Raw genomic sequence first — 27,450 nt, 5'->3', positions numbered from 1 at the left:
ATTTTACCCAGTTATATCAGCATTGAACTCAGTAACTTGTTTTGCTTCATGTTATATGAATAACGCCAAACTGCCAGGTGGTTCTGAGTTGAACATGCTCAGCTTTCTCACTAGACTGATTTTTATTATAAAATGAATAAACATCACTTTTATTAAGCTCTTAGAGTATGCATAACTAACTTCTTGGCTGTCTAACTTCCTTTTTTTCCTGTTAACCTTATAGTAAGATTTGATTTACTGTCAAGAGCCTTTTTATTTCTTAAAGCATTCATTTGTGATATTGTTACTAATTAAAGTAACATTGTTACTTTTTTCATGATGTTTATATACTTACATATAATGTATTCAGTTAAAATTTCTAGTCTGACTTCTTGAGGAGTAAGAAAATATTTTTGAAAATCTTTTGAAAAGAAGTCTGTTTACTATGAATGGTTAATATTTTCTTACCTCATTACTATTTTTTTCTGAGATATAAGGGCAGGATTATACTTTTGTTAGAAATATGATTGAAAGATTCCTAGCTTTAACATAGTTAGGTCTGATTCTAACAGACTACAGCACCACACATTTCATTTAGGATGATATGTGCAAGAAAATAATTAAGGCCCTTGGGAGACCTGTATGTGTCAGAATATGGTCTTTGCTGAACTGTTCATTGTGTTAGATAAGCCCTGATAGTTTTACTTTTAGCTCCATGCTGCAGTGGCTTGCAGGATGAGGTAGCTTTTCCCTTAAAATGAGTAAGGTCAGTGGGAGTAGTGGAGGGGAAAGGTCAATGCAATCATTCCCAGAAAATTTTTTATTCTGACCATCAGGTATTTGTATTTGTATTTGTATTTGTATTATCTTTGATAAATCCAATACACCTTACATCTTTTGTTTTCTCTGTCTGAAGTAAATACATTAAGTATGATGATGACCATCAGTTTGAGCGTAGGGCTGTGAAGTGAGGTGAAATCTAAGCAGATCTATTAGCTTGTTAGCACCAAGTTTCTTCTCAATTGTACTGCTGTGGAACGTAGCAGACCCTTGGCTGCTAGCCCAACAAAACTTGCTCTTTTGAGCTTTTTGTTTGCTTTGCTGGATGAGTTCTACCTGGTGTGTTCTGTTGGCTCACAGAGGGCTCCAGCAAGCTGTAGAGCTGGGACAAAGCCAGCCATGAAAAGTTGTAAAGAAAACAGGAAACCCAGCTGAAACAAAAATCACTTTCTTTACAGAACAAATGAGAAGCTACAGGCAAAATGTATCGTGACACTTGAGTAGTAAGATCTTTTTGTTAAGTTAATAGATACACATATTCTGTTCACTACACACCATTTTCTTCTCTTCAAGAGAATGGGCAAAACTGAGAACTATTAAGAGACATGTAAAGTTTTTCCGGCAGTGGCAGTTATGCATATTGCATCTTCTTTATGCATCTGCATCTTCCATAGTGCATATATAGATTTGTTTTTACAATAAATAATTTTTTACTGTATATATTACAAAGTCCCAGCATAGCCAGATGGAACTCACCAAATCGTAGGTCTATCTTCAGTGACTGAAGAAAGAGAGGTTCATCCTGATTGTCTCAAATTGTATAGGAGAGGAGGTCAATGGTAGGGAGACTCCATTTACACCTTTCAGAAAGCTGAGCAGTTCAAGTGTCTTCCAGGACCAGGTATACAGCACTACAAGGGCTGGAACTTAGACAAAACACAACAAATTCAGCTCACATCTCATTCTGGCAGCTGCAATAGCAATGAAGTAGTGTAACTTTACAAAATGATTACTACTTGGACTGTGTCTTTTGTGATAGAAAGTGTCATCTGGGGCATTTCAGAAATTTCGTGGAGAAGTGTTATTTTTTTCTTGCAAATTTGATTGTCTAGTGCAGTAGAATCTCTGAGGATAGGTTGCATTTTTAATATATTTAAATTGTGCTATTCAAGAATGAATAAGGTCTTATATAACATTATAGACAGATTTTTTTGGTAATTTGACATGTACCTGATTACGTGTCTTCTAAACATGTATGTTTAATGATATAAAGAAAGCACAGGTTTCACAAATCTTTATTAAATGAAAATGTCTTCTCTATCTTTTTATGATAACAAAAGTGGTGATGGATGAAAAGACTGTGTTCAACTTTAGAGGTAGTTTTGAAAAATACAATCAAATGAAATTTAAGCATTTAGAATTGTATAAACTATTATGAAAAATATGATTAACACATTCTTCAGGCATTTAATTTCCAAGTAAGACTGCCATAACTCAAAATTTGCAAATCCATAAATTAAATATTCCAGAACAATGAAAGTACATAAAGTAAAAGGGACCTAGTCTAGGAAGAGAAGTCAATTAACAAAAGCCAGCATGGAAAGGCACATACAGTTTTACAAAATTTTTACTGTGCTTAAAATGTGATAATGGTGAAGAAATTTATTAATATTAGATTAATATTTAACCTGAATAGTTATCTTTATTTGTACTGTGACAAATTCAGCAAGCAAGAGGACTGAAAAGATCGGTTAACATGAAGGCAGACTGAACCAGTGGGTCTGAGCAGTCAGTTTAGGTATCCTGACACTAATGTATACTGTCTTTAAAATAAAAATATCCTGAATTTGCCTTAATGCCCTTAGCAAATATTTCTATAGCATTTATAACTGTTGTAAATAAAAGTAACACAAAACCCATGTCTGTCTTTTGCAGGTAATTAGCCAATCAAGAGCTAGGTTTAACCCAAGTATCAGCATGATTAAGAAGTGTATTGAAGTTCTGATAGACAAACAGTACATAGAGCGAAGCCAGGCCTCTGCAGACGAATACAGTTATGTAGCATGATGTTGCGATCCTGCAGGTATGATTGTAAGGAGATCATTGCTGTCACTGTTTGGTGTGTTCCTGTGGGAAGAGGCAGGCCTGTGCCTCTATAATTGGTCACTTGGCAGCCCCTGTTTTTCTGCTGTTTACAACATCACCAGTGCCATGTCATGAGCGTCAATGAAAATGCCTATAGATATTTCAAGCTCATGTCATTATGACATTTCTTAAAACTTTACTAAAAGAACGAGTGAAGTATTGCTGAAATGTGGAAAATTGGTTGGGTACCATGCTTTTTTTTTTCCTCCCCTTTCACGTTTGCAGTTGATGTTTTTTAATGTATCTTAAGACAAAATAAAATAAAAAAAAAAAAAAAACTACAACAAAAAAACCCTAAATATTGTAATATGACAGATAACCTAATAATTGTATCTACATTAAAATGTAAAAAAATGACGAACATGATACTGCTGCTTGTCAAATAAAAAAATAAAGTTATATAATGTGTCTGGAATGATTGTAGAAATGGATATAGCATTAATGTCTGTAAATATTATTCAGACCTGGAAGAGTAAAAATAATGTTATGTGTTTGGGTTTTGGATAACCTCAAAACTAGATCTGACGTAAGAACTAATTTATATAAAACTGAATACCAGGTATGTTATGTTTGCTGTGATTATAAAAAAATATTTATGGTTAAGTGCACATCTTGTTTTCTTGAGATTAGGCTAATTTACATTCTTAGTGCCTGAAGACCTACTCTGTGTCTGTTAATCTCACACTGTTAACAAGAGAAAATAAACAGCCTTTTGAGGGGATTTAAGTAGTGTAGTTCACAAAGAGTTAGGAATGGTTATCATGAACATCAAAGATATAGTTGAGTGGTTTGTGAAACCACCCTGTTAATGGGAAACAATATGGCAGACTAATAATTGAAAGATGTTGTTTTACTAATGTATTGGGTAGAAAATACTACATGGGTAGGTACCTTTGTTTGTTTCCACATAAGCCCATACTGTTTTTTTTCTTGCTTTCCCTCCTGATTGACATGGTTGTATTTATCATATTTTGTTTTCCTCTGCCCCAGTTATGTTTCTAGCTGTTTGGGCAGGACAAGAAATCCATGGGCTATTTCATGTCCTGCTTTATTCATTGGGGTGGCATGGTGACTGTTCACTGTCACATAAGCAAAATAAAATTTTAAAAGGTACAAATTCTACCACTGGAAGTAATTGGTGTTTCAGAGCATTAAGAATGTGAACACACTGAATGCCTGCTGCAGAAAAGAGCTTCCTCATGGCTATGCCTGCAGTTACCATTGACAGGATAAATATTAAATTAACTTTAAATGTTCTATTTTTGCCAAATTTTATTTGTGTGCATATGAAAATATATATATGTAGATATATATTATTTGCAATATTCTTTTAGACTGTGTGATATTTCATTACCTACTAAAATTCCACAGATCAAGAACTAACTTTAAAGGAAAAAGCCCTTTGAGGAGAGCTTTTTCCTTTTTTTTCTAGTTCTTTGCTGGATGAAAGGTTTCTCTCTGGCTTTCAGATTGTTGATCTCTTATTTCTTGAGTGGCATTGCATTCAGATGTTATCTGGAGGGTATAGTAAATTTTCTATAGCAAACTAGGTAATGCATCAAGAAGTGGTAGTATGTTTTCCTTACGTGAATTTTGCTGAGGGCAAATAAAGGCCAATAAGCAATGAAGGGCACTAAACATTTCTTCCGTATTCATGGTATTTTATCCCACTACACTAAGATCTAGAATTTTTAAATGGATTTATGTCTTAAAGAAGTGAGGTTTTTAACTGATCGTAATATGACACAGTAGGTCATTGTCTAAAGTGGTAGTTCAGAGTTGTATATGTGTCTTAGGAGACTGCAGAGGTACTTACAGTGTCACTAAGTGTAGTAAACATGAGACACATTAGCATAAATTTTGACCAGAGTGACTTTTTATCTCTTTCAGTGTGAAATGTTTCTGTGCTTTATAAAAAGTAATTCATTACTTCTTATGACAAAAAAAAAAAAAAAAAAAAAAAAGAATAGAGGGAATATTCTATGACACAACAGAAAAAATATTGCCGGAGCATTGAATCATCAGATCCTTTCTCCAGAAAACAAACTAACAGTGATACCAAAGCTTCTGGAAACAAATGTGTTCTATCTTGTAACTTCTGTATGAGTCAACAGATTTTAAGCTTGTTTCTTCATAAAAGGGTTAATAAAAGATTTATTTAAATATAGATTGCAGTAGCAAAATTTTAAGACGGAGTTTGAAAAAGCCTTAACAAATTTATTTTCAAAATCATTTCATAGACAAAACAAAAACTTTACTGCTCTAGCCCAAACGTGTAAGGTTTTAGCATTACCTTATCTCCTGAATTTTTGCATACCTAAACCATCAAAAGTAGTATTTTGGTTTTTAGATAAGCGTGCTGCTGAGTTGAGACATGTTTAGTAAGTTAAAAACATTCATATATTTCAGCGCAGTTGGCATCCCCAGACAATGTCTTTCATAATTATACACAAACTCAGTCTTTTCAGTGCCTCTTGGGAAACATGGCTATAGCTGGGAAACATTTTGAATTCTACTTTATAACTCACACCTTCCCCCTAAGGAAAAATGCAGTGCAAAGATTCAGTCCTCTGTAGCTGCGTTAGGTCACTGAGGTCATTGCTGGCACACAGTGATGCAGCTTATAGTGTAGTGCTACAGCCTGGCACTCGATACATCTGGCAAGTGAAGGAGAAGACATCCAAAAATGCCATGCATTTTTAATTTTTCACTAGAAGAAACTGGTATAACCGTACAGATTTTTTTTTCATTTGCTATAAGCCTATTGACATATATGACCTGCTAGTTTATTGGGAGCCATACAGCTGAGTCTGGAAATTGAATGATTTCATACATTTCTAATAGCAAAATGCATTTTACCTCTAGTATTGAGTGTTATTGATAATTCTTATGCTTATTGAAAATGTATTTCTATGATGGTTTAATTTGTCTTCAGATTGATTATCTTATTCTAGGAAAGAAAAATGTGTACCTGTATTTCAGTGTGTTCATGCATACAGAGATGCTGTGACTATGAAAGGTACTTAAATCACCATAACATGAGAAACCATTTTCAACATGGAGAGTATCATTACTTTTTAAGAAACCTTTCAATGACTACATTACTTTTCCAAATAAGGAGCAGAGTACAGAAATTGGTCAAAGAGAAATACATTTTATAAGCTGATATTTCAGCTGTGCTTAAAAAGCCATTTCTTGTCCTTAAGTTATTTTAAAAGTAAGTCTTGCAACAAAGTATTGATTCTTGAGCAGAATAAAATCTTTGTACACTAGGGAAAATACGTGAGGACTGTCCATTCTTTAGAAATATGGTAAGTACCTAGAGTTAATTAAGGTTTTACGATCTATTCTCCAGAAGCAGTTGTTCTTGCACTATTTTATCTTCCTACAAATCTGAAGTTATCCTTGCTTGCTTATGGTGAGTTGTACTGCACTTCCTAGTCAATAACAAAACCAAGTTTTTGCAAGTTGTCAGGAAAAAGAAGAGGAAGGATCAGAACATTGTTTGGGTGTAATAATTTTAAAACAGTGCAAGTCTGGTAAAAGTAACTAGACAGGTGTAGCTTGGATGTACACTTCTTATTGCCTCCATTCTGTGGAATTCGCAATTGCATCAATAAGGGAAGAAAATAACAGCCACCAAAAGTAAAGAGGTAGATGAGGAGGCTGGCCAGCTCACCTCCCTTTTAGAAGTGCTGCGGTTGTATTTTTGTGTTCTTTATCTTTGAACAGTTTAAACATGCATATGTTAATTACCAAGATTACTATTTAGTTCAGTATTGATGATTACTTGTCACACATTTGAGGAAGAAGTGTGTTAGAGTATTCAAAGGAGCAATGCTTTTGACATAGGCATGTGTTGGTGCTGTCCAAGGAGCATGCAGCACAAGACTTGAAAGCTCCCTTAGTCTCCCCAGTAAGTCCGGTCTTACATATGTATCTGAGAAGTAAAGGGGTCTTCTAAGCCTGAGCAATAGGACAGAGGGAGTCAAAAGGTATTGTCAGTCACTTCTAAAACAGTTCTATTAGTTTAGGGAATTACTTTCAGGATTAATTTCTACACCCTCTGCATGACCTTTGTGACTGAAAGCTATCAATGTTGATTTAAGTGAAACAGAAATGCAAACTTGTGTGGTTACTTTGACTGGAGTAATGAACAGCTTGCATTAACATTGTAATAAGTTCCTGCTGTTTGGCTGGGGAAAGTAATAGGTGTGTGCAATACTAGTCTGTTAACAATATCAAGTAAAAACTTGACACTTGTACCACTGATGAACTTGCTGTATATGAACCCTTTCTGGAGCTTCTGAACTAGCCAGAATTCTCCGGTATTGTGTACTGAGGAGGGCTGTACTAACTTTGTGTGTCCTTCTCTTCCACTGAGGTTAATAAAAATCATACACTGCTGTTTTTATAAATACTGCTTTCCTAATCTTCTCTGATGTAGTGTTATACATCAGGAAGAGAAAATCATGTGTTTTGGGACCACAGAAAGTAAAGTAGGATGGATGAGACACTTCCCAATCAGTGTCGGTATAGCCAAGGCATCACTTCTTTCAGTCTGACTTATCCCACCAAACGTTTGATATATTAATGTTTACAGAGGCAGTGGATGCATAAGGAGATTTTTAGGTGTGTTTCCCTCTGAAAGAGGCCTTGTTCTTAGCATAATCATTGAATGATAAACACTGTAATTATCACCTTTTGGTGGGAGCTGGTGGTTTTGATGTGTGTCTAACTACCTTTTTCCAGCAGCTGTGAACAGTAGCAGTGCAGCTGCCAACAGTTATTAAAGAGGAGTGGTTTGAGGACAGCTTTGAAATGTGGCAGGTTGCTGTTGCCTGTCTTTTAGTGTTGGTTATATCATCTATAACTTACTAGGTTTATATGATAAAAAGTGTAACACTACTTAGATATTTTCACATTATGTTGAACAGTTTCAGTTCAGTTTCATAAGATGTACTTGGGCTGTTTTCTTAAAAACTCTATGCATGGGTCTATTTTCCTTTCTTCTCTCCAGCAATCAGCTTAATAGAATTCATGGTCATCAAAACTTGAGTTTGAGAACAAAAAAATATATCTGAAACTTATGATATTATGTAATCATCTGTATATTTGAAACCCATTCAGAATGTTTGATGGGATTTGTTTTAAGCAATGCGAAGCATTTGGCTGCTTCAGAGTCATGAGATGCACAGTGTGAGGTGCTGCCTAGAGCTAATCAAGAGGAAACTGTCAGTGGAAGAGTATGAACAGTCTTCTGACTCTCATGCTTTGGAAGTTGATGTAGTGTGTCTGTGTGCACAGGACCTAGCACATCACACTTTCTCTTCAGGGTTTTCTTCTGTTTTAAAGAGAGGGCATAAGCACTGATGCTAGTAGCCATTCAAGAAACAGGGGCCTTGGCCTTTTTGATGAGCCTGTCTTCACTCTTTCCGTGACCAGGAGAGTGCCCCAGTCTCAACCAGTAAGGCAAGCAAGGCCTATTACCTCTTTTGGATGGGTACAAAGATAAATTGCCTTGAAGGTGAATCAGTGAAAAAGGATGAACTCTTACCTGCTTGCCAAGGCTTTCTGTGTATTTTTCATTGCAATATTCAAGGGACTAAAAAACAGTAACTGGGACAAGGCATCTGTAACTTAGTCATGAAGGTATTCCTGTGGGAGCTGGGACTGCGGGTGTGAATATGGGTTGGTTGGTACACTGAGGATGAGCCACCTGCTTCTCAGTGCAGAAGGAAAGCAGCAGGGGCCAGAATTCTGTTTGCAAACTTCATCCTCTGTGTCTGTTGATGTCCATAAAAGACTAAGTGATAGCTAGTAATCTAGTTACCGGTAATGAATGAGTATGTGAACGTTTAAGTCTAGAGGCAATCTCACCAACTGGGGACTCGGAAAGATTTGGAAATCAGGCTTTCAGAACTCCCTTTTTGGATATACACATATGTTCTGGCTGACTGCCATCTGAAGCCGTGAAAATGAGTCATGTGAATCTCACCTGTAGCCTCATCTCAGTGATTCCAGGTGAAATTCTCTCTCCCTTCCCCCAAGTGGGTGTCTGCTGCCACATGTTTTAGTGTACAGGTAATGGTGTATCTAAGCCTTACTGTAGCCACAAATTGAAGGGAATAGATGTACACCCAGAAAGCATGCACTGCTTAAAATCTGAGTCATGGCTGTGAATCAGAAATGTGCCCGTTGCAAGAGATTTGGGAAGACATAACATTCCTGTTGGGAACAACAGTAGTCTCATTTTGGGCTGAGAAAACCTTCCATCTGTGTGAAAGTAGACTCTAGCCTTAAGAACAACTATCGGTTGAGAAGACCCCCACAAACTAATACCTGTCATCCATTTTTGAGTACACTATTTGAGAAATTACACTAGCTGTTCCTCAGCCCTCTTTCCTCAAAGCAGTAGCCTTGCCTGTTTTGGATACCCTTCCTCTTCCAGAGCACTGGGCATTTCATTTTTAAAAATGTGTATTTTAAAAGACACGTATATAGTTTGACAGGATGAAAGAGAAATAGAGCTTGTGTCACTGAGACTGGTATTACCTTAGTGAGAGGGGGCAAGTGGGCACATGTATTCAGGTCCTGAGCAGTTAGGGCAAAAGAACGTGAGGTTTTGCGTGTGGACTGATAGACCCTCTTTATTCTTTCCCACACCCAGGCACAACCTTTGAAATGCAGACTTGACAGGCAGAGCTGGAATATCTGCTCCTTCCCTTCCTGGTGCAGCTCGTGTGAGTGTAAGGGCTACGTGTCTGGACAAGCCTTGCTTTGCCAACCGGTTGGTAGGGAAAGGCAGCGCCATCGCCCTGCTCCAGGGGAGGAGGTGCTGGGAGCCAGCCGGGAGGAAGGCACACTGCTGGGGGGGCCTGCTGCCGCCCTGGGGATTCACGGGTGGCAAAGGAGGCTGTGATCTGCGGGGACTTAATTCTAATCTAGGCACAAAGATCATAAACTCTGTTTGTAAAAATGCCGAGAAGCGTGGGATAAAGTTCTTAATAGGCTATTATCTGAGGTGGCTCAGGAAACCAGGTTATCTGGGTCATGTGCAATGACAAAGATGAAAATATGACAGGTAAAATAGCTGCTTTATGCACAGATTTGCTTTTTCCTTTATTTGTTGGTTTATCAGACCATTTGTAAAATAAAACACAGTCTTTGGAAAAGTAGATCTTCAAGGAGTTTGTTTTGGAGGGGTTTTTGTGGAATGTTTAATTCACACTTCCTACTGATGCAGACTCTGGGCTTTGCACCTTCCATAACTTACTTCCACGCTGTCTAAAATGGCCATCGTGCGGTTCCACATCTAACAGTGGTTGGATGGCTGAGCTCCAGACACAGGAAAGTTGTTTCTCTTTGCAGGGGTTGTTCTTGCCATGTACGCCTTCTCACTGTGTTGAACTCTTCTTTCTTGCCATACGCTTTTAGGCCTTGTTGCCTAGCTAGTATATTTTGTATATGGCAATCATACATAGTGCCTTAAAACTTTTTTTTTTTTTTTTTAAATCTGTGCTTATGAAGGTATGTCACAAGTTTCTACTCCTATGTCTGCTTCTGTAAGAAGCAGTTTGGCCTAACCTTCCGTACAATGTGATTTTATTATTGTCATGATCATGAGAGCTTTGGAATACTTAAACCAGGTTTTCTTCAGGAGTTTGCCATCGGTGATTGTTGTTTTTAACACCAATTATAAAACTAAAAATAACATTAAATCTTGTTTGTGCAGACTAGGGTTTTGATAACCACTCCTATAAAGCATGGCAAACCATCAATTAGTGCTTCATGTGCTGGAGTGTAATATTTTGAAACAACTTTTTGTTGTCTTTAGAAATCCTTGGGAGGTTATTTTGTTTATTTTTGTGTGTGTAAAATGCTTGTGAAAACCTTCACTTGGCTACATACTAGTTAGAGTATGGGCAACATAAATGCAGACTCCTCTTCAAGCCATCATCTACAGTGATGGAGGAAGCAACTGACACTGTCTTCATATTCATCCTCTGCTGGAGGCTACGAAGACTTTCAGAGATTTTAGAGTAGTTACATTCAATAACAACTTCTCTAAAATCATTATTTGTAGGACAAGTTGCAGCATGTAAGGGTGAGATCCTTCCACTGTTTTGGTTTCACACAATGGAACTGTTAACTTCTCTACACATTCGCTGATCGGTAAATTTGGGGAAAGCAGCAGAAAGCTGTTAAACCTGCTTGGGGCAGTTACCGTCAGTGGGCTGTTCTCATTTTTCCTGGAGCCACTAGTACAATGTGATTCCCTGCTAGCTCTGCAGCAGCATTACTCTCTTAATTTAGTTACAGCTGTGTGGAAACATAGGTGCTTTCCCTAAATGTATTGTTATAGCAGACTTTCTGCTGGTTTTGGAGACTTTTCAGCCCCAGTGACTATGGAGAGAGCAGTTTGACAATACATTCCGCTGAAAAGGTCAAATGTTGGGAAGACAAATATGAAGAAATTAAAGTGTATTGCTTCTCTTTTGTTAGTATGAAGGTATTTTGGGTGCGTGAGCCTATTGATACAGCAGAGGCAGCTGCAGCAGCTGACCTGTGCAGAAGGAGCCTTGCTCAGCACCGGCTCTCTCCTCCCTGCTGTCCCCAGGTCCATCTGTTTGCTGCTGGCTGCTAGGATTCAGCTGGCCCCAAAGCCAGTTTGCCACAGCAGCAGCCATCTCTTCTTCTTAACATGTTTTAGGAGAGGAAATACTCTCCACTATAGAGTCAGTATTCAGGAGATGCTTGAGTAAAGCAAGCTATCTGTGGGGTCCAGCAAGGAGAACAGGAGAGCTCAGGGGGCACAGGACATAAAGAAACAGAATGAAACTGTGCATATGCTTGGGAGCTGGGAAGAGAGGGTCCAGCCAGGGCCATGCTCTCATGATTTTAGGGGTCAGATTGAAATTTAGGACCCTGCTGGGATGTGTTTCTGCTGAGACAGCTGCAACGTTTTAGCAAATTTGGATGGGAGGGTAAAATGGGGAAGGTGCCTTGCATCCCAGTTAAATACCTTCTCTGAGCAAGGAAACTGCATCTTGCAGAAAAAGGTACCTCACTTTTCTAGGAGAATGTCTCTGGGTGATGACCATTGTCCTCATAAGAAGAGGAGGCTGGGGGAGCACTGCACCTTTTGAAAGGTATTGATCATCCTCTTGCCAAGGCAAAGAGGGAGAGAGAAGGACTGAAAAACAAGATGGGTGTGAAGCTGCTCACAGCCAAATCACTGTTAGAGTAGAAGGGCTCTAAAAAGGTGAGGAGAGATACAGTTTGGGTGTTTAAGGGTGTATGAAATAGGTGAATAGACAGATGCAGAGCTAACAGTACAGAAATACTTGCTGTGTTTTGATGTGTGGTGCATCAATTTTGCCTATGGTGGGAGAAAACCCTAGCCTGTTCTTCAGCTGGGCAGTTTGTAAGTGCAAGTACAGGTAACAAATGAGAAACTTCATGTTTGATTCCCCATAACTTACTAGTCTCTTAATAACCCCTCTCATTGAGTTCCAGTCAGCTGCTTTCTCAACTCCAAACCTTTTTCCTTTGAGTTTTGTGTGGAGTATCTGGTGGTATGAATTCTTAAAGCCTTGTTGAAAATAAAGGGCTCCTCAGCCAAGGATGGTGTGAGTGAAGTGTGGGATCTAAACTTAATTTGGAGAAGCTAGAAACAGTGAAAGCAATGAGAGTCTCAGGTGCAGATACCAAACTTTCTTTCCAGACTTCTTGAAGTGGGTTAGCAGTGCTCTGTGTGAGTCTGGAGTGGGTAGGAGAAAATGGGAGAAGCCTCAAAGCAGAGGAACAGACTGGGAATGGAGCCAGGGAATTTGTACCTGTCTTTGCATTTGGAACAGGCTACCATTAATTGTCATGGAGGGAGGAAGATGTGACAGTAGAAAATAGACCTAATAAATCCTGTTATTAGGAGGCTAGTGCTTCACTGCTTAATGCCTCCTGTCTAAAAGCTGTTTCCTTTTTCTTTAATGTCTTTATGGGTTTGGGGTTTTTTTTTCCTATTTTTGTGGCAGAAGCAAGTCTTAAGAAAAAAATTTTTAGCTGTCTGGATCTCATAATCTGGTTAGAATACAAAGGACAAAATTGTCATGAGAAAATTAAGATATTTTAACCATTTGTGTTACAGAATACTTGTTTTCATAAATCATCTACATTTGCAGCTGAAATAGCTTCCAACATTTTGAATGTCAGCACAATAAAGCATATTAAATAATATCTATAAAATATCAGCTTAGTTAGAGGATTCCTGCATGTGTGAAGGAGATGTTGAATTGAGTGTGGTTAGGCAATGTGGCTCTGGAATTGTGAGCCCTTTGTGTGTAAAGTGAGGCCTTATCATTCAACCTTCAGGTAGAACATCAGCTATACATTTTGCAAATTTGTTTTGGTTTTGCTAAGGAGTGGAAATATGACTTTAATACTGTCTGATAATATCTGAGTTCATAGAATATGAATCCTTGAGATCTGAAGTAGAAGAGTTACAACTTCTGAAATTAATTAAATATAAAATCCATTTAGTCAAGGTGCTTGTTTTTCAAACTTAATAAATAAAAAAGCCTGTCTCTGTTTCTTCAAAACATTAACAAGCATAGTCTAACTATAGCAAAGATCAGATATTGCTGAGAAGTTCTGAAGTTGCCTGTGGCCAGTTAATCAGCCAGGTTTTTTAGGTAACATGAATTATTGTGTCAGAACAATCATTAGGTTTTGATTCTGGATTGCCCTTTTCTTTAATTTTTACTTATTTTTACTTGGATTTCATACTTTTTCACCATTATAGTGCATGATTGAAATGCAAAATCTAGAGTCTGTGTTCTGATTAAGGTCAAACAGATATTAATTTGCCTCCCCTGAAAGGCAGTTTTTAAAAAGGTATTATGTATGGATGCGAAGTACTTTCCAGTAAAATTCCCTCAGCATGATGCTGTAAACTTAGTAGGAAATACTCTATAGCCACCCTAATGAAGCTGGTGTACTGTGCTGATGAGAATTTAGGATACATGAGTATAGAAGGAGAAGCAAGAAGGGATCCTGGTTTGGTGGGCTGGTCACTCACATACAAGTGGGAGGCCTGGATGCATGCTTTGGCTCCCGGGTCACGTCTTTTGCTCCACTTGAAACAGTCCTTGAAGAACTCCAGGAACATGTGGAACTAAGCAGTTGTGGGTACACAACGTGGTGGGTGGTGCAGTAGATCTGGAGAAATGTGCAGGCGCATCTCGGAGGAGAAGCCAAGACTTGCCCCAGGTAGCTAGGAGCTGGGAGTGTGCTTCTGTCTGGTGGGGACCTGAATTCCTCCGTGCTGAGCAGCACGGCTTCCCTGACAGCAGCGGAGAGGGCTCGCTCCCGGATTAACCTTTAGCTGGGTGATTAGAGCGTGCCCCTAAGAGACTGATTGGAATTACCATGGGCTCAGTGTAGGGAACTGAGCCTCGGTCATCTTCTGGGCGTATATCCTTAAGAGCCACCAGGCTTTTAAATAAAAGACTGGCTTCTTTTGGCTCTATTTTAAAAGAAAGTATCCGCTGTTAGTGCACTTCATACGGTATCTAACCTTGCGTGCTTTGAAAACACCCTTCAGACTGAGCCCCTTAGGGGACTTCACATTCTGGACCCTGCTCAGGCTGCAGTGCTGAGCTGTTCAGTCCTGATGAGACTGAGACAGTTCTGGGCACAGAGGTGAGACATCACCTACCTGGAAAGTCTGAAAATGAAATAAAGTTAGGTGCCTCTGTGTATGAACTTTCAGGATCACAGTTTTTGTTACTATTGGGTTTAGCTTGATAATATAGCATGATATTTTTTTTTTTTAATAAACCTTGGCCTAATAAAGTCAATCCCCATCTCTGGGAGAAGCAGAGATTTTTTTTTTTTTTTTCTTGATAACATGCAGCAAGGATCTTGAACAAATTTTCATGGGCAACCTCCATGGTTGGATTAGTGCCCTCATTCAATCAGAGTGTACAAAATACAAACCCTAGGCAAAGCTAAACTACAGAGTGAAGGAGATTTTGACAGTGCTAAATAGAGTGAAAGCACCAGCAGAAAAATATATGAAATCCTCTTACATGATTATTAAAACAAAAACACACATGCACATGAAACCAGCAAAGTCTTGGACTGGGGTGGCATGGGGAACTCTGAAGAAAAGAGCCTGTTCTAGTTGGATGTTTTGTTTGATACCAGATGGAAGCTGTAACAAAGCAAATATTTTAGGACTCCTTTTAGGTCTCTGTGCATGAGCTGACCATGACTGCATTGGCCTCTTACTGCTTCCACAGCACCACAGATCACAGTTACCTGGCAGGTCCTTGCACTACCCCTCTCTAGTCACACATCCTCACTTTCCGTCCTTCAGATTATTAAGAAACTTCATGCTCAACTCTTCTTCCCAACCCTCATCCAGTGAACTTCTCGGCCTTTCAACCCAAATGCCCTTTTTTCACCTAAAGCTGCACCCATGTCTGTGCTATGGATTTCCTTAAATCACCATGCCCACTCGTGCTTCTTGTTTGCTTGCCCTGGCCTTCTGTGCATGCATGCATTTAGCACCACTAAGGGACAATGGTACTTGTATCTTCACTAGAGTAGTCTGTGCTAGCATTAATGCAAACTTTTATATACAGAATAAAAAGGAGCGCAACCTCGCCTTCTGGCTTCTTTATCAGCTCTTCAATATCACCTGCATCCCTCTTCAGCAAAAATTATAACATTAATAGCAGTAGATCCCCCAGTAGGAGACTAGATTGCTGAAGTTATATGAAGCTGTCTGAGAATGCATGGTGGGACAGTATAGTTTACATTTCAGTCTGTTCCATTTAATGTTAATCTCCTTTCCACTGCCATTTATGGAACCTTACAGGTGAGGAATGACTTTAATTATGGGTAAATTGCACCTAGTTCATGGGACTGAGGCTGGTGATTATATTCTGAAGAAATAAGGAAATAAACATGCATAAAATTGCATAAGAAAATTAAAACCTATGTGAGAGGAGCAAAAGGGAAAATAGAACGAAGCTGTATGGCAGAATGAATACTATTAAATTTGCCAAACCAGGTTCATACGCATTCTCTTTCCCAAAAGGAAACACATAAGTAGATGAGAGAATTTGGCCTACAGGCTTTGATCCAAAAAATTATTAGGCAAATCACAAAGATTTGATAAGAAAAATCTACCAGATATGAATGGCCTTGCTCTGGCAGGTACCTGCTGGTGGCTTGGAGCATGGTATCAGCTCCTGAGTGTCTTTGCTCCCCTGGATGTTTCCGTTTGCATAGTGGTTTAGGGAGGTTTAGCATGGAGAAAAGGAAGTTCAAGGGAGACCTTATCACTCTCTGCAACTACCCGCAAGGAGGTTGTAGCAAGGTGGATGTCAATCTCTTCTCCCAAGTAACAAGCGATAGGACAAGAGGAAATGGCCTCAAGTTGTGCCAGGGGAGGTTTAGATTGGATATTAGGAAATACTTCTTCACCAAAAGTGTTGTCAAGCATTGGAACAGGCTGCCCAGGGAAGTGGTGGAGTCACCATCCCCAGAGGTATTTAAAAGATGTGTAGATGTGGTGCTTAGGGACATGGTTTAATGATGGACTCGATGGTCTTAAAGGTCTTTTCCCAACCTAAATAATTCTATCATTTGCAGAAAGAAGCTGTGGTGGCTGCTCTAGTAGCTGGAGAACATGACAGTGAGTCAGGTTTGGTCTCTAGTGTCAGCTGACAGCATGCAAAAAAAAAAAAAAAAAAAAAAAAAGAAGGAAAACAAACAAACAACAAACAATCAGAAAACAAATATGTTACTTCTCACTGCAGATGAAGACTCCGTGGAGGTACCTGAACCTATTCCATTTCTGGAACTGCTAGTAACATAACAATGTGAGATGAAGGTCTCTCCCTGGCTTATTAGCTCTCGGTAGGATGACAGGATTTCCTGCCTCTGGCACAGCCTTGTCTGGGCAGGGTCCTCCCTTGGCGCGCAGCTCAGCTCTGCTGCCGTGACTGTCGGCTGCCGTGATGTAAGAGATTGGCACCTGAGCCCCAAGCAACTGCTAAAAGAGCTGTAGGACTGTAGGCAATCTCTTCGAGTGTGTGCTGGTCTCAAGGGATACACTTTGATTTTAAAATGTTTGAAGGATGAATATAAGCAATCAGGAAGAAAATCTGGGGGTATAAAAAAGCTACAATAAGGTATGGTTGGGTGAGCCTAGAGAAATTTCAAGCTGAATATGAGGAAAACCTTCCTTACCATGATTTCTAAGAAACTATGCAACAGCATCCCAATGTTTTGGGATACTTAAGACTAGAATGTGACAAACATAGAAGAAAGACAACTCAGAGAAGCATTTGGCAAGTGCAGACTTCAGTGAATTAGAAGACCTCTACCATTTCTAATTTCTTTTGACTGAGATGCTGAGGGAGAACATCCACAGAACTCTGAGGAGCTTTGTTCTTTGTCCTTTACAGATATTAAATGCAGCAAGATCAAAAAGAAATTAGATTATTTGTCTTAAATAAAGTTACTCTTGTTTGGGTCTTTCTAAATGAGCTGCAGAATAGTGGCAGTTGTTTTATAGCACTTGATTATTTTCTAAATCTCTACTGAAAGCAAAGGCCTTCTGGTTTAATTATTTAGGTTTTGTTTTACTGAGTAGGCTGTTTATAATCATAAGCAGTGTAACCTTTAATAACAAACTTTGAAACTTAATATATAGGAATTGTTAAAATTTGTATTTGTTGAATCAATATATCCTTTTATCTGGATAGAATGTCCATTATTTTAACAGTATATATAATTCTTTTTTGATGTTATGAGATGTCTAATTTTAGCAGTCAACAGTGTTAACGTTTGCATCTGAGCCACTCATCTTCCGTTCTTGTATAGTCAGTAGCAAAAAGTAGGTACTTTGTGGTTTCCTCTGAGCTATTCTGGCTCCTTTCAGAGAAGAAATGCTCCAGAGATGCTATTGACTGGATATCTACCAACTGTGAGAGGAATTCTGAGTGATTAGATTACATGTAGATACCTATATTTATGTAGATGAGTGCTGTGCTAGGACATTGGCCATGAGGAATGCTACGAGGGGGAAACAAGGCTGGGCCCAAAACTTGTCGGAAAGAGGCTTTGCAGTTTCTCTGTCCTCAATTTGGGAATGTTTAGGGTTTGAACAAGCCCCAGGAGCAGCTGTGGGAAAGCAATTACTCAGGATGGTGTAAGAAGAGGGGGCTTATTGTGCTTGACTGTGGTCGCGGGAGTTGGAAATCTAGAAAGACGACACCAGGCTGACAGACATAACCTGTTCCTCAGAGAGTTAGTCAGTAATCCTTCGTGAAGCTCAGGCTGCTGGTGCCTCGATTACTGCAAGATAAAGCTCTGTTCTTTGGGCTAATGGAATAATGCAATTAGGACAAGGCAGTACTGATAAACTCTTGTCCTTTCAAGGGCCGGCTGCTGAAGAAAAAGTGACACCTGCCATGCCAGATGCCATGTAGCCACGAGAACCTGCCTGCCCAAGCTTTGCTGTGGCGGAGGGCCACCGTATTGTACCTGCCCATGGCTCTGGGGTGGAGAGGGCGGCTTTACAGATGGGAAGAGTTGGGAGCAGGGGAGAACATGATAAAGGTCATAACTGTGAATGGTGTGGAAATGATGATTAGGCATTCTGTCCACTCTCTTTTTTCATAAAAAAACTACAGGACATCAACCGAAGCTCGTAGGAGCCAGGCTAAAAACAGTAAATTAAATGAAGTGGATTTTCGTAGAATGGGTAATTGAGTGGTTAGACCCTTTGCCTAAAGGGTGTTGTGACTGCTAAAAGTTCCTTGGCTCAGAAGGAGACTGTACAAGTTCTTGAAAATCTGTTAAAGACTACTAATACCAAAGAGGCCACATCCAGCCCAAGAAGTCCCTGAAAATGGCTGGACACAGAGATAGTATTGGCAGAAATACATGTTCTTGCGCTGTTCTTACACTCTGATTTGGGCTAATGCTTAAGGAGACAAGATACTGGGTTAGATGCAACTTAACGGTGACTTTTGCACTGTTCTTTCACCTCCAGAACTATTTAATCTTCCTTAAGTTGGTAGCTTTCTTCCCAGAGCAACCTTGCATGTTCCTCATAGCACAGAACTATGTTTTCTTTTCCTGTCATGTTGTAATAGTGATTTGTTTTGTTGGCTTTACTCATATTTATTTTTAAAATGAGATATTCATCTCAGGGGAACAAAACTCATGAAAAAAAAACTTATTCATGCCAAAGCACTTCTGGGAGATCTGTTTTTGTACTTTAGAAGACACAAAAGTAAATTTAACTTGCTGAGGTCAGGCTTTCATCCTGCTTTCCAGAATAAGCTACAAAGAGCTGTTTCTGTTTCTTTTTAAATTATTTACAATTATCTCAGAAGACTTTTGGTATTTAGTAATTATGAGTTTGTCCTAAAAGGTGGTGAGCAGCAACTTCAAGAGTGCACTGGCATTGCTAATCGTGCCTTGAATTAATAGCACAAAACATACAAGACCTTCATTGTGGAAAGTGCAAAGAATGACAATGGGTATAATAAATTCAAGAAATATTTTTTTTTGTTAGTTGCTAATTTAAGACAATAGAAAAATACTTGAAAGTGTACATATAATGTTCCTCAATCTTTTGAGGGTGTTTTTTAACCCTCGGGTGTTGCGAGAGATGCCATTAATCATGAAAAAGCACAGATAGATAAACAACTGAAAGTAAACAAAAGTTCTTTGCTTTTATGATCAGCAACTTTAGATACAGAGGCTGATGCAAATCTTCCATGGCTATAGGATCTAATTAGGTTGTTACCTAGAGGTGATAAGTGGTTACCTAGAGGCGCTTCTTACTTTTCTATTCCCCATCCAAAGGGAAGTTCACTTGTGCAGTGTGTTTTCCTTTTATCTGCTCTGACGACAACTCTACCACGCTCTCCCTCTTATGTCAACCCGGATTAATGACCATGAGGCAGGTGAGAGTGAACCTGATGACCAACTGACCAGCTGTGTCTCTGCCAAAAGCAATATGTGTATCAGCAGCCTTCAGCTTTTCGTCCTGCCTACTAGGGCTCTTGCTGCTGTCTCCACGAGGAAAGCAGGGTGGTGGAGTGTAGAGGTGGCCATAGGCACATGATAAGTGAGGGCTGATAGCATGGCTACAGCACATTGCCCAGGCTAAAGGAAGAATCTATCAAATCAGTATTGTTAATCTATTTCCACAACAGAAAGAGCTGAGTTGGAAGATCTGGTTTTAATATTTCTGAACATGCTGTGTAATTGTCATTATGCAACTACAATTGTATAATCCTGGGAAACAGTCTCAAAACCAAACTGTTTCTGAATATCCAGATCTAAACCCACATTACATGGGTGTGTTAGGTACTCACAGAAAGCACTGCAGTCCCTGGGATTTGTATTTTGGACGTGCAAATGCTCTACACAGTACAAAATTCACTGACAAGTGAGATACTCGGAATCTCCAGTCAGGAATCTAAAAATTAATGTACTCTCAGCAGTTTTGGTCTTCATCTTCCTCTGCTTCACATACTTGCTGTGAAATGGGATAATGGTATCTGCTCAACTCAGAGTTATTGAGCGGAAAAGCACTCAGATGCTGTAGTAAAATGTTCATAAAATTTTCAGAAATAAATGTCTAATATTGGACTTGGTGCAATACCCAAAGGCTGGGTAGTGCACTGTAAATAAGGCTTGGGACTATTCAGTGATTATCTATTTAGTGAGTCAATAAGCATTCAGTGCAGCAGAAATCCTGTGACAAGATCACCATGTGATTGTGCAATCTCAGCTCTACCCATATTTGTCTTTTTTTGTGATGGTACAGCTACAGCTACATTTTTTTTACTCTGTTGCGTTTACAGAATGAAGATTGTATGGGTATTTGAAGATGGCACCTTGAAAAAGGCACCATCTTTCCCATGGGCGTGTATACAAAGAGGGCTTTGCTCAGTGAATCCTTTAGGGATTTTAAATACGTCTTTAAACTTGAATGGTAGCACTTATACAGTTTCAATTGTAATGCATTGCTTTTATCAGCAAGGGCAGCTGTATAAATGCTTAGGCAGCATAAGTACAATTCAAATCAGAAGGAAATAAACCACAAAAAGCCAACACAAACATATACTTGTTATGAGTTAAGTTATCCTTGAAGAGTGCAATGAGCCTGTGTCCTTGGTTGCAGCAGGTAATAACAAATCAGTGATAACTGATACCTTGAGAAATTACCCCGTATGTAAGGAGGGATTTAGAAGAGTGTGGGTGCTAAACTGTTACGTTATTACCTGCTAGCACTTCTCCACGCTTACTCCCACAGGTAATGTTATATTATTCAGTCTGGAAGTCAGGGAAGAAGCAGAGCCATCTGCAAAACCAAACTGCTGTCCTGGAAAGCAAATGTTTATTTCTCCCTTTCCTGCTGGAGAACAATTTCTGCCTGGTCAGAAGTAGATGCCAAAATTATCAGTGAATGTGCAGGGTGAGCTGATTAATCTTGAGAGTAGAATACCTTCAGCGTGGCAGGAGAAAGCCAAGGTAAAAATTGAGGCTGGCCCCTTCAATGCTGTGCTGGCGTGTGTCACAGGAGTACCAGCCTGTGCCAACAGGACCCTGCTGTCGAGAGCCAAGAGCTGCTTCCAGTAGTGCTGCTCCTCAAGTGTCTTCCCAGCAGAAATATAAATCCCCCAGGTGACGAAGGATGAGAAGTTTATGCAGGTTGTAGCTCCAAATCTGCATGTGTAAAGCTTCCATTTGTGTTATTTGCTCTTGCACAGTGCTTATTTTATGAGTAATGAGCCAATTACATATAGATTCCTGAAAGGAGCTTTTGAGATCTGGCTTTTCTTTTTTCTGTCAAAAATAGACACCAGGCATAGCTTTAAGTCAACTGAATGTATTGCTGAAAGGATCATTTTTTAATTAATCCAAATTTTTTAAGAAGAGTCGAAAATTACCCTCTTTCCAAACTGATCTTCCAGCAACAGCAGTTTGAATCTTGCTAGAAAGTTTCTATTAATCTTCATAATTTTTGGACAGCTATTTTTGCTGATTTTGAAGTAGTAATCAATGAGACCTATCATAGATACCATGTATACCTTGGACCCCACTTCATACTCTTTTTTCCCCTCTGATGTACATGTGGAGGAGCATGGACTTGGTACCCAGAGATTTAACAGATGCAATGATCACCTTGTGAGACCTACCTGTATTCTACAGAGCTCTTACTTTCTCACAGACTTTATCATTCTTCATACGATTATGTCAGAAAAGTTGACATAACAAAAAGGGATTTAAGTCCAAGAAATGAGATTGCTCAGTCCACTGAACCCTCACTTTAATTCCTCCTCACCACCCAACCATTAGTTTTGTGCCTTATTTTCTCATTTTGCTGCACAGGCTAACAGACTGAGGTTCAATCTCAGTCCAAATTAAACAAATACAAAAACCAAACTAACAAACAACAACAACAACCAAACAAACAAAAAACACAAAAACCCAAACCATGAGCTGAGCATTCCTACAAAAACTCACAAACCTGTTTAAGCAGACCCCTGAAATCTCAGTAGGATTATCACTGAGATATTGAGTATTTCTCTAGGCTGAAGTGATGCAATCTGGGCCAGGAGCATTGGGCTTTTCTGATCCGTATCTTGCAGTCAAGTGTGTTTCTATCCGATGTGCATTCTGCTCACCGACACACGAAGCACACATTCCTCACCAACACAAGTTTGGCGCCGGGCAGCATCTGCGACTGACCCTTCAGAGAGAGTTTGGATTAGCAGAGTCTGACATTTCATTCTTTGAGAAAGGTGGTGAGTGTTGTCTGACTTTGTACAAGGGAAAATGACCTGTACTCCAAGGCAAACCAAGATGTTCTCTGTGTTTAAAAAAAAAAACAAAACACAAAACCAACCCCTGAAAGCACTACAGTAAACAAATAACAAAACCTTAAAGCAGATGAGGTGTAGTAGGGCAACCCTCATGTGGGAGATCAGACCTCTTTGATATAGTCAGGCAAACAAACCAACCATAAAACCTGTCTGCGCTTAGGGAATACAGGTTCAGCAATTACTCAAAAATATTAAGTACTTGAATTATCTCTGCTAGTGTCATTCTGCTTGTGCATCACTGTGAAGCCTCAGCAGTCATAGAATGATTTTATATCAAATACAGATGAAAAGCAGAGGGTGCTATAACTCACCTGCTCCCACTGCAGTCATGCTGCATGAGGTAATCTGGAATTCCTCAGCAGAGACCCTGCAGTTTGCAAAGAATTATTGAAAATCTTCAGATTTGAAGATTTGTGATTAATGTGAAGGTAAACACAGTTGTCAGCCAGATCACTTATTTACACATAACTTGTATCATATTGTCTCTAGATTGTCACTTTCTTCAAGTCTTCACTGCTGTATATGGGTAACCAAAGGCTGTGGTGTACCAATTGCTGTACTCAGGGTATAACTTCAGAGAAGCTGTCGTTTTTGGAACCTTGACTGCTGCAGGGGATAGTCTGCAGCTCAAAACTACACTTGGTAGCTGGTGGCTTCTGTCTAAATCCAAGGACTACACAGCATTGCATATTTAGTGTTATCTGGCAATAACAGACAAAATGCCAGAAAGGTGATGTTGCAGGCTGTTGCTGGTCGATGGGCTTCAGGTTCTTTGCAACCTGCTCTGAATGATCAACTGTGAAATAGTTATTCATTTTGTTATACACTCCTGGTTTTAGGTTTCAGGATAAGTAGTAAACAGATATCCAGGTGCATGCCTCCTTTGCTCCAGATTATCTACAAATGTAGGAATACCTTTAATCAATATATACAAGGTTCATATTTTTTAAAAAACACCTGCAGTTGTGTTTTTACGCTTCAACCCATGGACACTGTTTTGTGGTTTCATGACCCAGTCCTCTGGTTTCCAACTGAGGTGCTGAAGTTACAATGTAAACGCAGTCAGAAGGACCAGTTCCTGACTGCCTCATGACCACCTTTCTTTTCCCTGTACTAATCATGACTTTCACTAATCATTTTTTTATCAGCTACCCCAAGTTCTCTTTCTGGCTTCTTTTATTAATCTCTTACTACTGCTGAGTTTTGAGATTCAAAACTGAGCTGCTGTTGTTGGTATCACTGCTGCCAACTTTGTTATGGGAGTTTAAAAGCTGAGAGTGATCGTTAAGGCTTCTGTCCCTCTTGAAGGTGTACACCAATCATGCATTAATTAATTTTATGAATATTTACAAGTTTCCTCCTCTTCTTTGTGCCCAAACTACCAAAATCCTTATCTGAGCATCCTGTCTTAACTCCTGTAACCTTCCTCCCCTTAAGGTGGAGTTATGTATGACTGCTAAGATAATCTTATATCTGCTCAGCATCAAAATCAAGAAGTTTTTCTCCTGCCTGTTGCCACCCTATTTACTTCTCCCTTGTCCCATTCTGCTGCCTGCCAGACCCTGAGTTCAGCCTGGAAGAAAGCTCTCCACTTCTTGTTGCTGGATTAGTTTTCTGCCTTTTTTAATGAATTGTGTATTCTGGTGGTGGGGTCCAACAAGCACCTGAGCCAATGCAAAGCAAGATGCAGCAGCAAGGAATAAGAATGTAGGAAACTAGATTAATGTTTTCAGTACTGAGGATTACAAGCCCATCTAGAACTCTGGCACTGAACTTTACTTTCAAGCCTCTACTGATTTAATGGAGCCCTTGCACCGTCCTCACAGTGTGTAGTTTCTGCAGCAGTGTTTCCTTGCCTGTCACTTTGGGCATGTTCCTTCCTGATGTGTCTGTCTTATTTCAGCATATAAAGTTTGAGCCTCTTGTCTTCACCTTGAACACCCTTCAGATTTCTGCTCAGCTCTGTTATCTTCTCCTGTCTTAATCTATAATGTTCACTATACCAGTGATACTTTCATTTTCCACCCACTTGCTTTTTATTCAGATATAAAGATGTGTGTATGTATATATATATACACATTTGTTTCATATTTGCCTCTATATGCAAAGATCCCTCCCCCAGTTCCATCAGCAAGATGAGAACCCTCTCCCCAGACTATGTGTCTTTGTATGGAAACAAGGAGTAACAACAGTGTAGGACAAATGAAAGAAGCTACTATTTATGATTTATATGAAGAAAGGAAGTAATGTTTATTTGGTTTAAATACTTAGTCATTCTCCTCAAATCTTTTACCTTAAAGAGTCAGCTGTGTGCACCAGGGACTGTGTGTTGCATGTATTTGTAGGGCCCACTACACCGTAGGGACCTGATTCTGATGATTGTACTCTAACAGAAATGTTTCATAACAACAAATGTAAGTGAAGTAAGTCAAATAAGAAGAACGTGGACCTGTTGGAGAAAGTCCATAGGAGTGCCAGAAAGGTGATTGGGGGGCTGGAGCACCTCTCCTATAAGGACAGGCTGAGAGAGTTGGGGTTGTTCAGCCTGGAGAAGAGAAGGCTCCAGGGAGACCTTAGAGTGGCCTCCCAGTACATAAAGGGGGGTACAGGAAAGATGGGGAGGGACTCTTTATCAGGGAGTGTAGGGATAGGATGAGGGGTAATGGTTTTAAACTGAGAGAGGCTGGATTTAGATTAGATGTAAGGAAGTTCTTCCCTGTGAGGGTGGTCAGACACTGGCACAGGTTGCCCAGAGAAGCTGTGGCTGCCCCCTCCCTGGAAGGGTTCAAGGCCAGGCTGGATGCGGCTTTGAGCAACCTGGGCTAGTGGAAGGTGTCTCTGCCTGTGGTAGGGGGTTGGAATGAGGTGATCTTTAAGATCCCTTCCAATCCAAACCATTCTGTGATTCAAAATAAAATAACATCTGTCTTCAGTGCTTGGAAGCAGAAAATCATCAAAATAAAGTGTTTTTTGAAGTTCTGTCTTTCTGAAATATTATTTTGCATTTTCTTGGGTTTTGTGTCTAACCTAGGCAGCAGCAGCCTGTGCTCGCAACAGTGGAGGCATTCCCATCAGACATGTTTTCAAAGTAGAACTGCTTCAGGAATTCTAGCTGTCACTCTCATCACAACATGGCCTTTACTGGCAGTGCTCTGGAGGGTATCTTTAGCTTTCCATTTTAAGAGAGGTGGTGGTTGTCAAAGAAACCCTTAACCAATGTCTTTTTCTATTGTTTATTATGTAAAATACATTTTTTTCAGTGTGTATCACAGATTGAAGCGTAGATGGTTATCAGGAAGTTTAAGATGACCACAAAAAGTTTGAAAAGGAGCACTACAGGTACAGAAGAGAAGATGGGCAGCATTCAGATAAATTCAGACTCAGTGTGGCCTTCATGAATGGCACAACAGCAGAAATAGGGGCAGAAGATGAAGTATGAAAGCTTACATTAGTAGAGCTCATCTCCAAGGCTGTCAGTACTTCTGGGAAGGGACTGTGTCATCTTAATAGGTTGGCTATGTTTCATGGCTATCTTCTGTATGGCTCAGTATACACTGTCTAACAGTTGGGGTCTTTCGTATGACTTCCAGTGGGTAATTGGGTGGGGGTGGGGGTGTCAAATATTTCAAAACATATATCAGCTTGTTCCCCTGAACAAGGTAGGAGGAGAGTATCCGTAGGCAGTGGCTCAGCTGGGGGTTCCTGTTCCCTTCTCCCTGATGCTCTCCCCTGATGGAACCTGCTACTTATTTTCCAGTGCCTGTACAATGTACTTCTTTGCTCTTTCACTTTTTTATAGCAATTGTCTTGTAGCCCTGATAGGTAAGTTTAAAAGAAGGAAGGTTTGTAAGGGCAGGTAATATGTGTTAGTAGACCAACCGATGTAAAACATGGTCAGGCTTTCCACTATAAAAGTATTTTAGCAAGTCTGATGCAGATACCACTGGAAATCATTCTTTCCAGGCTGCTGATACGTTTGTCCCAGCAGCAAACAGAACTAGGACTATTCCACCCTTCCAGAGCTACTCATTCCTCACCTCATCCCTGAATTGACTATTCCCCCAGAATGGGACTGTACTGTAAAACAACTGAAATTCTGCAGGTCATTTTGTAGTAAACAAACAAAAGGAAAAGTAATCTGTAATTATGTTAATTATTAGCCTATTTGTGGGAGAAATGATGTTACCAGAGAGCTGTCAGTAGCAGCAAAGGTGACATACTGAGATAGAGAGAAAGCATTTGCAGAACAGGGACAAGTCAGAAGGAGAGGAGATGTTTAGAGACTTGTAATGAGCATAAAACCAATGTCTCTATTTATTCTGTACTATTTAATACTAAATTGTATAATAATAATAATATTTAAACCTAACTATTTTGTAAATCTTCCTTGGGGATTGGAACTGAGATGTGAGAGGGAATTACTGTTTTGCAATGTTAAATGATAACTGTACTTTTTTATTTATAATTCCTATGAGTTCATTCTAGTACATAATGGCTGGCAAGTTTCACCCATATGTATTCTACAAGGACCTCTGGTACGCTGCATGATGTGCATCACGTACTGGATGTCTAGATGCAAACTTTGATGATTGAGGAATTAAGAATGTTTCTTGTAAACTTT

At 39.5% G+C, this 27,450-nt stretch overlaps 1 protein-coding gene across 3 annotated transcripts in view; it reads left to right on the top strand.

The window, feature by feature from the left end:
• CUL2 (cullin 2) overlaps positions 1-3,303 on the top strand; it is a 52,254-nt gene extending 48,951 nt beyond the window's left edge. For all 3 annotated transcript variants that reach the window (XM_032982692.2, XM_032982691.2, XM_032982693.2), the window contains one exon: positions 2,695-3,303. In XM_032982692.2, coding sequence (XP_032838583.1) covers positions 2,695-2,826 — 132 coding nt within the window. In that variant the 3' untranslated portion in view covers positions 2,827-3,303. The remainder of the gene's footprint in view (positions 1-2,694) is intronic.
• The last annotated feature ends 24,147 nt before the right edge of the window (positions 3,304-27,450 follow it).

The sequence above is a fragment of the Tyto alba genome, unplaced genomic scaffold (genome assembly GCF_018691265.1).
Source record: "Tyto alba isolate M040663 unplaced genomic scaffold, T.alba_DEE_v4.0 Super-Scaffold_38, whole genome shotgun sequence".
NCBI lineage: Eukaryota > Metazoa > Chordata > Aves > Strigiformes > Tytonidae > Tyto > Tyto alba.
The sequence above is the reverse complement of the archived record's forward strand: the minus strand, read 5'-3'. Positions and strand labels throughout refer to the sequence as shown.